General features: G+C 68.7%; 2 protein-coding genes across 2 annotated transcripts; one reads left to right on the forward strand and one right to left on the reverse strand.

Annotated features, from left to right (window-relative positions):
• Nucleotides 1–4341: 4341 nt before the first annotated feature.
• On the forward strand, nucleotides 4342–5873 carry NANOS3 (nanos C2HC-type zinc finger 3). Its single transcript, XM_030475518.1, has 2 exons — nucleotides 4342–5562; nucleotides 5640–5873. The coding sequence occupies exon 1, from the start codon at nucleotides 4661–4663 to the stop codon at nucleotides 5540–5542; it is 882 nt and encodes a 293-aa protein (XP_030331378.1). The 5' UTR covers nucleotides 4342–4660; the 3' UTR covers nucleotides 5543–5562; nucleotides 5640–5873.
• CUNH19orf57 (chromosome unknown C19orf57 homolog) lies at nucleotides 5796–8133 on the reverse strand. Its single transcript, XM_030475480.1, has 6 exons — nucleotides 7968–8133; nucleotides 7621–7714; nucleotides 6426–7542; nucleotides 6195–6226; nucleotides 6061–6114; nucleotides 5796–5985 (listed from the first exon to the last, which is right to left on the reverse strand). Exons 1-6 carry the CDS (start codon nucleotides 8131–8133, stop codon nucleotides 5796–5798), a joined length of 1653 nt encoding a protein of 550 aa, XP_030331340.1.
• Between the last annotated feature and the right edge of the window lie 1392 nt (nucleotides 8134–9525).

Here is a 9525-nt window from a genome sequence, read left to right on the forward strand (position 1 = left end):
ACTGTGAGACCCATGGCAAGGGCGCTGTGTGAGCCATGGCAATGGGGTTTAGTGCCCCATGGTGAGGGGGCTCATTGCCCCATAGCAAGGGCACTATGTGCCCCATGGCAAGGGGACTCATTGCTCATGGCAGTGGGGCTCAGTGCCCCATGGCAAAGGGGCTCATTGCCCCATAGCGAGGGCACTGTGAGACCCATAGCGAGGGGGCTCCGTGTGCCACATGGGGTGAGGCTGCGTGACCCCCATGGCAGTGGGGCTCGGTGCCCCATAGCGAGGGCACTATGTGGCCCATAGCAAAGGGGCTCAGTGCCCAAAGCAATGGGGCTTAGTGCCCCATGGTGAGGGGGATCATTGCCCCATAGCAAGGGCACTATGTGCCCCATGGCAAGGGGACTCATTGCTCATGGCAGCGGGGATCGGTGCCCCATGGCAAAGGGGCTCATTGCCCCATAGTGAGGGCACTATGTGCCCCATAGCAAGGGGACTTATTGCTCATAGCAGCGGGGATCGGTGCCCCATAGCGAGGGCACTGTGAGACCCATAGTGAGGGGGCTCTGTGTGCCACATGGGGTGAGGCTGCGTGACCCCCATGGCAGTGGGGCTCGGTGCCCCATGGCAAAGGGGCTCATTGCCCCATAGCAAGGGCACTGTGAGACCCATAGTGAGGGGGCTCCGTGTGCCTCATGGGATGAGGCTGTATGACCCCCATGGCAATGGGGCGCTGCCCCATAGCGAGGGCGCTGTGTGACCCATAGCGAGGGCGCTGCCGCATAGCGAGGGCGCTGTGAGACCCATGGCAATGGGGTTTAGTGCCCCATGGTGAGGGGGCTCATTACCCCATAGCAAGGGCACTATGTGCCCCATGGCAAGGGGACTCATTGCTCATGGCAGTGGGGCTCAGTGCCCCATGGCAAAGGGGCTCATTGCCCTATAGTGAGGGCACTATATGCCCCTTAGCAAGGGGACTTACTGCTTGTGACCCATGGCGTGAGGCTGCGTGACCCCCATGGCAGTGGGGCGCTGCCCTATGGGGTGAGGCTGTGTGACCCCCATGGCAGTGGGGCTCGGTGCCCCATAGCAAGGGGACTCATCGCCCCATAGTGAGGGCACTATGTGCCCCATAGCAAAGGGGCTCAGTGCCCAAAGCAATGGGGCTTAGTGCCCCATGGTGAGGGGGCTCATTGCCCCATAGCAAGGGCACTATATGCCCCATAGCAAGGGGGCTCTGTGTGCCCCACGGCAATGCCCCCTGGCGAGGGCACTATGTACCCCATAGCAAGGGGACTCATTGCTCATGGCAGTGGGGCTCAGTGCCCCATAGCGAGGGCGCTGTGTGCCCCACAGCAAGGGGACTGCGCGCCCCATAGCGCCGCCCCGCGCCCCATAGCGCCGCCCCGTGCCTCAGTTTCCCGCCGTCTCCATGGCGACGCCGCACACACACATTAAACACGGGATCGCGTCGGAAGTGGGTGAAACCGCAGCGCGTCACCGGGGGCGCTGCCGCCGGCCCCGGCCCCACACATCCCCCCCGCCCCACAGCGCGGCCCTGACCCATAGCACAGCCCTGCCCCATAGCGCACCCCTGACCCACAGCGCAGCCCTGCCCCATAGTGCACCCCTGCCCGATAGCAAACCCACAGCCCCACAGCGCAGCCCTGCCCCACAGCGCACCCCTGCCCCATAGCGCACCCCTGCCCCACAGCACAGCCCTGACCCATAGCGCACCCCTGCCCCACAGCGCACCCCAGCCCCACAGCACAGCCCTGCCCCACAGCGCAGCCGTGCCCCACAGCGCACCCCTGCCCCACAGCGCAGCCCTGACCCATAGCGCAGCCGTGCCTCACAGCGCAGCCCTGACCCATAGTGCAGCTGTGCCCCACAGCGCACCCCTGCCCCACAGCGCGGCCCTGCCCCATAGCACGGCCCTGCCCCATAGCGCACCCCTGCCCCACAGCGCAGCCCTGCCCCACAGCAAACCCACAGCCCCATAGCACAGCCCTGCCGCACAGCACACCCTGCCCCATAGCAAACCCCCAGCCCCATAGCGCACCCCTGCCCCATAGCACACCCTGCCCCATAGCGCAGCCCTGCCCCATAGTGCACCTCTGCCCCATAGCACACCCCACAGCCCCATAGCACACCCCTGCCCCATAGCACACTGCAGCCCCATAGCACACCCCTGCCCCATAGTGCATCCCAGCCCCATAGCACACCCCTGCCCCATAGCGCACCCCTGCCCCATAGCGCACCCCAGCCCCATAGCACACCCCTGCCCCATAGCGCACCCCTGCCCCATAGCGCACCCCAGCCCCATAGCACACCCCTGCCCCATAGCGCACCCCACAGCCCCATAACACACCGCAGCCCCACACATGGGGAGGAACCGCGCGCTGTGGGTCCGGTGGGACCCGGCCCCGCTCTCCCGGGGTTAACGCCCCCCCCCCCGGTGGAAGGTCCCAAATGCAACCCCCGGGGGGGGGGGGCGGAACCCGGTGCCCCCCCCCCCAAGTACCCCCATGGTGCCCCCCAAGCCCCCCCACATCTGGCACCGGCCCCACATCTGGGCACGAAACACGCGTGTGCGGCCGGCCACGCGTGTGGCTGCACACACGGAGCACACGCCACGCACATGCCCTACGGAGCCCCCGCCCCGGGGCAGCACATGCTTGCACACGCGTGTGCGCACCCGCCCGGGCCCAGCACACGCTTGCACACGCGTGTGCTCTGCGCCGCGCACAGACGTGTCCTTTCTAGGCAATGGCCGCGCCGGGGCCACATTCCACACGCCTGAGTCAGCCCCGGCCCCGCCGCCGCCGCTGCACACGTGTGGCACCGCATGCACACGTGTGGCACCGCCTGGCGTTGCATGACATGGCATGACATAGCATGACGTGGCGTGACCTGGCTGGGAACAAGGGGGAGGAGGAGCTGGGGGTCAGGGTTGGGGGTCACGCTGGGGGTCTATGGGTCTCTGTGGGTCACTGTGGGTCTCTGGGTGGCACTGTGGGTCACTATAGGTGTCTGTGGGTCTCAGTGGGTCCCGCTGTGGGTTGTTGTGGGTCCTGCCGTGGGTGTCAGTGGGTCTCAGTAGGTCTCAGTGGGTCGCTGTGGGTCTCAGTGGGTTGCTGTCGGTCTCTGTGGGTCACTATGGGTCCTGCTGTGGGTCGCTGTGGGTCTCAGTGGGTCACTATGGGTCTCAGTGGGTCGCACTGTGGGTCTCAGTGGCTCTCAGTGGGTCGCTATGGGTCCCGCTGTGGGTCTCAGTGGGTCGCTGTTGCTCTCAGTGGGTCACTTTGGGTCCTGCTGTGGGTCCCAGTGGGTTGCTCTGGGTCGCTGTGGGTCTCATTGAGTCACTGTGGGTCACTATGGGTCTCGCTGTGGGTCACTATGGGTCCCGCTGTGGCTCTCAGTGGGTCGTTGTGGGTCACTATGGGTCCCGCTGTGGCTCTCAGTGGGTCGTTGTGGGTCACTATGGGTCCCGCTGTGGCTCTCAGTGAGTCGCTGTGGGTCACTATGGGTCCCGCTGTGGGTCCGAGTGGGTTGCTCTGGGTCCCTCTGTGGGTCTCACTGAGTCGCTGTGGGTCTCAGTGGGTCCCGTTGTGGCTCCCAGTGGGTTGCTATGGGTCGCTATGGGTCCCGCTGTGGGTCTCGGTGGGTCGCTGTGGGTCTCAGTGGGACGCTACGGGTCTCAGTGGGTCGCTATGGGTCACACTGTGGGTCGCTATGGGTCCTGCTGTGGGTCTCATTGAGTCACTGTGGGTCTCAGTGGCTCCCTGTGGGTCTCAGTGGGACGCTACGGGTCTCAGTGGGTCGCTATGGGTCACACTGTGGGTCGCTATGGGTCCTGCTGTGGGTCCCGCTGTGGGTCTCATTGAGTCACTGTGGGTCACTGTGGGTCTCAGTGGCTCCCAGTGGGTCACTGTGGGTCCCGCTGTGGGTCTCAGTGGTCAGTGGGTCGCTGTGGGTCGCTGTGGGTCGCGCTGTGGGTCTCAGTGGGTCGCTGTGGGTCCCGCTGTGGGTCTCAGTGGTCAGTGGGTCGCTATGGGTCCCGCTGTGGGTCTCAGTGGGTCGCTATGGGTCCCGCTGTGGGTCCCGCTGTGGGTCTCAGTGGCTCCCAGTGGGTCGCTGTGGGTCGCGCTGTGGGTCCCTGCGTGCCTTCGTTGCCGGGCGCCGCTGTTTGTGTGGGGCTGACTCAGGCCGTGACTCACCGGCAGCACCGGGCGGGTCCCCCCCCCACATCCCCCCCCCCCCCGCGCCGGGTGTCCCCGGGGGGGGTGTCCCCCATGGCCCCCCCCCCCCCCCCGAGCGGCCTCGTGCCCATGAGTCACCGCGGGGGGGCCCCGGGGCGGCTCCCGGCCCCGCCATAACCCATGTCGTGACATGTCGTGACGTAGCCGGGCGGCGTGACGTCATGTCGAGCCGCGTGACGTCGCGCCGCGCTTTGTGACGCCGCTGCCGCGCCGTCTGACGTCACGCCGCGCGTGGTTCTCACTCCCCCCCCCCCCGGCACCGCAGGGGTTAACCGCCGGCCCCCACGCTGGCCAATGGGAGGCGGCGGGGCGGTGACCAATGAGGGGGCGTGCACAGCGCTGCAGGTAGCCAATGGGAAGCGGCGGGGCGGTGACCAATGAGGGGGCGTGCACAGCGCCGCAGGTAGCCAATGAGAGCCGGCGGGGCGGTCCCTAACAGGGGGGCGGGCACAGCGCCGCAGGCAGCCAATGAGAGCGAGCGGGGCGGCGCTTGCAGCCAATGGGCGGAGCCGCAAGCCAAGGGGCGGAGCCGCTGCCCTGAGCTGACCCGCGGCTGCCAACCCCCCCCCCGGGAACGGCGCCGTCGGGTCCGTTCAACGCCAAAATCCCCCGTTTTCCCCCCAAAACCACGCTCCCCCCCACCCCCCCGGCGCCGTTTCACCCCAACCGCGGCCGCTTTAACCGCGGGGGCTCCGCTGGGGGCCGCCCCGACGTGCTTTAGCACGTGTGAAAACGCGCGTTTCCCGTTCCAACGCGTTTTAACCCTAAAAACAGCGTCTGGCGCCGCCGCGGCGCCGGGGGACGGGATCGGGGCGGGGGGGGGGGGGGTCCGGGGGGGGTGGGACGGGGGGAAGCGGCTCCGTCGCCGCGGCGGGGGCCGTTCCCGGCGGTTCCCGGCGGCTGCAGGCGACGCCCGGCGGCACGTGGCGGCGCTTCCCGGCGGGATGGAGCCGGGACGGCGGGAATTCGACATGTGGCGGGATTACCTGGGGCTGGCGGCCGTGGTGGCCGCGCTGCGGCGCGGGGCCGAGGCACCGGGAGCACCGGGAGCACCGAGCGGCGGCTGCACCTTCTGCAAGCACAACGGGGAAGCGAAGCAGGTCTACAGCGGGCACCGGCTGCGGGACGCGGCGGGCCGGGTGCTGTGCCCGGTGCTGCGGAGCTACGTGTGCCCGCAGTGCGGCGCCACCCAGGAGCGGGCGCACACCCGCCGCTTCTGCCCCCTCACCCGCCGCGGTTACGCCTCCGTTTACAGCCGGCCCGGCCGCGGGCCCCGCCGCAGCGACCACTGAGCGGCAGCACCGGCGCCGAGGTAACGGCGGCGGCCCCCGGGGGGGGAGCGGGATTCCCGCTGCATGGATGAGCCTCTCGCCCTCTTGTCTCTTCCAGGACGGCGCTTCCCACGGCCGGCAGAGCCCCCTTCCTGACGGCGGGAGCCCGGCGTGGCTGGAACGGCGCTGGACGCCGGGGCTGGGCGGTGGGACCGGCCCCCGGGGGGGTGGGACCGGCCCCCGGTTGGGTTCGGTTGTGTTTTGGGGCGGTTTGTTACGTTCTGGCACACGGTTTATTGTCCGTCCGAGCCCCGGCCCGGTAATAAACGGGCTCCCCGGGGCTGCCCCGTTCCACCGGCTCCAGCCGCCTCCTGCCCGGGTTCGGTGGCCCCGGGCGCCGGCTCCGCCGCGGCTTCGGCCTCCTCAGCGCCTCCAGGCCCCGGTGGGCGCCCATGGCCAAGCGGCTGGTGGGGGGGGCACCGCGTCAGCCCCCGGCCCGGCCCCGCATCCCGGCCCAAATCCCTTGGGAAAAGCCTTACTTGAGGTCCGAGAGCTCCCGGATGAGGCCGCAGATGATGGGGGTCGCGTCCTCCCTGTGGGGCACATGGGGGGGCTGTCGCCATTCCCGCTCTTCCAGGCGCCGGGAACACGGAGCAGCCCCCGGGACACCCACCTCGGGGCCTCTTCGGAGCGGTGCCGGGTGTCCTGTGGGACAACGGGGAATGGGTTGGGATGGAGGTGGCTCCGAGCCGTGCCCTTGGGCACTGCCGGGGAGGGGGAATGAGCCGGGGTCCCCCCTGCTCCGAGCCCGGCGGGTTATTCCCGCTTTTCCCGGTGATTTCCACTAGATCGGGGCAGTTCTGGGGGTTATTCCATGGGCAGGTGGGTGCTGCCACGGATTTACCTGGCGCTGTGGCGGCAGCTCCAGGGTGCTCCCTTCCTGGGGCTCATCCCGGGGCTCCTTCAGCTCATCCCGGGGCTCATCCCGGGGCTCATCCCGGGGCTCCTGCAGCTCATCCCGAGGCTCATCCCGGGGCTCCTCCTGCAGCTCATCCCGGGGCTCATCCCGGGGCTCCTGCAGCTCATCCCGGGGCTCATCCCGAGGCTCATCCCGGGGCTCCTGCACCTCATCCCGGGGCTCATCCTGAGGCTCCTCCCGGGGCTCCTGCAGCTCATCCCGGCGCTCCTTCTGCAGCTCATCCGGATACTCATCCCGGGGCTTACCCTGGGGCTCCTGCAGCTCATCCCGGGGCTCATCCCGGGGCTCATCCCGGGGCTCCTTCTGCAGCTCATCCGGATGCTCACCCCAGGGCTCCTGCAGCTCATCCCGGGGCTCATCCCGGGGCTCATCCCGGGGCTCCTTCTGCAGCTCATCCGGATGCTCACCCCGGGGCTCCTGCAGCTCACCCCGGGGCTCATCCCGGGGCTCCTGCTGAGGCTCATCCCGAGGCTCCTGCAGCTCATCCCGGGGCTCATCCCAATACTCACCCCGGGGCTTACCCTGGGGCTCCTGCAGCTCATCCTGGGGCTCATCCCGATGCTCATGCCGAGGCTCCTGCAGCTCATCCCGGGGCTCATCCTGATGCTCGTCCCGTGGCTCCTGCAGCTCATCCCGATGCTCATCCTGTGGCTCCTCCCAAGCCTCATCCCGGGGCTCCTCCCGGGGCTCACCCTGGGGCTCCGGCAGCTCATCCCGATGCTCATCCTGAGGCTCATCCCAAGCCTCATCCCGATGCTCATCCCGAGGCTCCTTCAGCTCATCCCGGGGCTCATCCCGAGGCTTACCCTGAGGCTCCTGCAGCTCATCCCGCAGCTCATCCCGATGCTCATCCCGGAGCTCATCCCGCGGCTCCTGCAGCTCCTCCCGCTGCTCCTCCCGGGGCCCGTCCCCGCCACCCGCAGCGGAGCCCGCGGGGGGCGGTCCCGGCGCGGTCTCCTCCTGCTCGGTGCCGCGGTCCAGCTCCGCGCTGCCCCCGGGCCACGGCGCCCGCGTCCCCGCCTGCTCCCGGCGCTGCTCCGCGCTGCGAAGCCGACATCCCCCCCTTCACACCGGCCCCGGCGCTGCCCCCCGGGCCCGGCCCCGGCCCCGGCCCCGTCACCTCCTCCCCGCGGCCGCCGCTTGTCCCGGGGACGGAGCCTCCTCCTCTCCCGGCGGCTTCTGCTTCGCTTTGGGGACGTGGAGTCCGGCGGCCGCTGCTCGGGAGGGGGGGAAGTGTTTTTGGGGGGCTCTTTAGCCCCAATTCCCGGGGTCCCCCCCACCCCGAAACCCGCGGGGGGGGGGGGGGGGCGGGTTCAGCGCTTTAACGGGGCTCGCACGGAGCCGGTACCGGGGACACCGGGGGGGGGGGTGTTTGTCACCGCAAACGGGCTCGTTCCCCGTCGGCTTTAAAGGCGTTTGTTTGAAGCCGTCGTGGTGTGAATGGAGGCACCGACCCGGACCCGGTACCTGCCGCCGGCTCCTTCTTCCTCTTGCCCATGGCCTGAGGGGGGAGAACGCGATGAGCGCTAATGGCCGTCACCGCGGCCATCAAGGGGCCATTAACGGAGCTATTAAGGGGCCATTCGCCGCCGCCTCCCTCGCCCCGGAGCCGGCGCCGGGGCCGGGTCACCATCGCCAGGCGCCAACGCGCCGGTTCCGAGGTGGGAACAGCGGCGTTTGAGCCGGTTTTGTCCCGTTTTCACCCGTTTTCACCCGTTTTTCGCCCGCCCCCCCCGTCGGGGCAGGCGCCATCTTGCCGCCTCACCTCAGGGTTTCCCGCCTTTTTTCGCCGCGCGGGGCACGCTGGGAGTTGTAGTCTTCACACCCCTCTCCCCCCACGGGAGGAGCCGTCGAGCGAAGCCGTGCTGCAATAACGACAGCGGCTTTCGCGACGGCGGCGCACGTAAAGCGCGGCGGGTTGTTGACAGCGGCTGGAGAAGGAAGTGAGCGGGGATCGGGGGGTCGGGAGCGGGAATGGGGCGGGAATGGGAGCGGGATGGGAGCGGGAATAGGGTCAGGAATGGGAACAGGATCGGGAATGGGACCGGGAATGGGGTCGGGAATGGGAGTGGGAATGGGATGGGATGGGATCGGGATCGGGAATGGGACCGGGAATGGGAGCGGGACCGGGAATGGGATCGGGAATAGGGTCAGGAATGGGAACAGGATCGGGAATGGGACCGGGAATGGGATGGGAATGGGATCGGGACAGGGATCGGGATCACGATCGGGACAGGGATCAGGAATGGTAATGGGACAGGGATTGGGATCGAGACTGGGAGCGGGAGTGGGAGAGAGGCTGGGAGTGGGATCGGGATCGTGACCGGGCCCAGGAGCAGGGCAGGGATCGGGCCCGGGCGGGGGGGGTGGATGATCCATCCCATTCCCTGTGGGAAGCGGCTCCGGGGCGGGGGGGGGGGGGGGATGAGCCCTGCCCGTGCTCCCGCAGCTCCCTTGGGAATGGAGGCGCTGGTGGCGGCGCTGCGCCTGGAGGAGCCGCGGGAGCAGGAGGAGGAGGAGGAGGAGGAGGAAGGGCTCCCGGTGAGGAAGGGCTGGAGCTGCGCAGCCCCCGCGGGCGGTTCCGGGCCGGGGTCGCGCTGACGGAGCCTCCGGCGCTTCCAGGCGCGGCCGCAGGAGGCGCTGACGGAGCCCGCGCGGCCCCGCCTCCGGCCCAGCTGCGGGACGGGCCCGGCCACGGCGAGCCACGGGGAGGGATCCAAAGGGAGGGATCTAAAGGGATCCAGAGGGATCTAAAGGGACACAGAGGGATCCAGAGGGAGGGATCTAGAGGGATCCAAAGGGACCCAGAGGGATCTAAAAGGATCTGGAGAGTTCTAAAGGGACTTGTATCCAGATGGAGGGATCTAAAGGGACCCAGAGGGATCCAGAGGAATCCAATGGGAGGGATCCAGAGGGATCTAAAGGGATCCAGAGAGATCTAAAGGGACCAAGAGGGAGGGATCCAGAGGGACTCAGAGGGAGAGATCCAGAGGGAGGGATCCAGAGGGATCTGAAGGGACCCAAA

This window comes from Strigops habroptila, unplaced genomic scaffold (genome assembly GCF_004027225.2).
Source record: "Strigops habroptila isolate Jane unplaced genomic scaffold, bStrHab1.2.pri NW_022045640.1_ctg1, whole genome shotgun sequence".
Classification (NCBI taxonomy): domain Eukaryota; kingdom Metazoa; phylum Chordata; class Aves; order Psittaciformes; family Psittacidae; genus Strigops; species Strigops habroptila.

What these genes read in the sequence shown, in the direction of transcription:
- CUNH19orf57 (XM_030475480.1), bottom strand. Translation starts at nt 8,133, where the DNA reads ATGGTGACCCGGCCCCGGCGCCGGCTCCGGGGCGAGGGAGGCGGCGGC. An exon ending in GCGGCGGCCGCGGGGAGGAG is followed by an intron (nt 7,543 to 7,620) that starts GTGACGGGGCCG and finishes TCGGCTTCGCAG; the next exon opens with CGCGGAGCAGCGCCGGGAGC. An exon ending in CGCTCCGAAGAGGCCCCGAG is followed by an intron (nt 6,115 to 6,194) that starts GTGGGTGTCCCG and finishes TGTGCCCCACAG; the next exon opens with GGAGGACGCGACCCCCATCA.
- NANOS3 (XM_030475518.1), top strand. Translation starts at nt 4,661, where the DNA reads ATGAGAGCCGGCGGGGCGGTCCCTAACAGGGGGGCGGGCACAGCGCCG.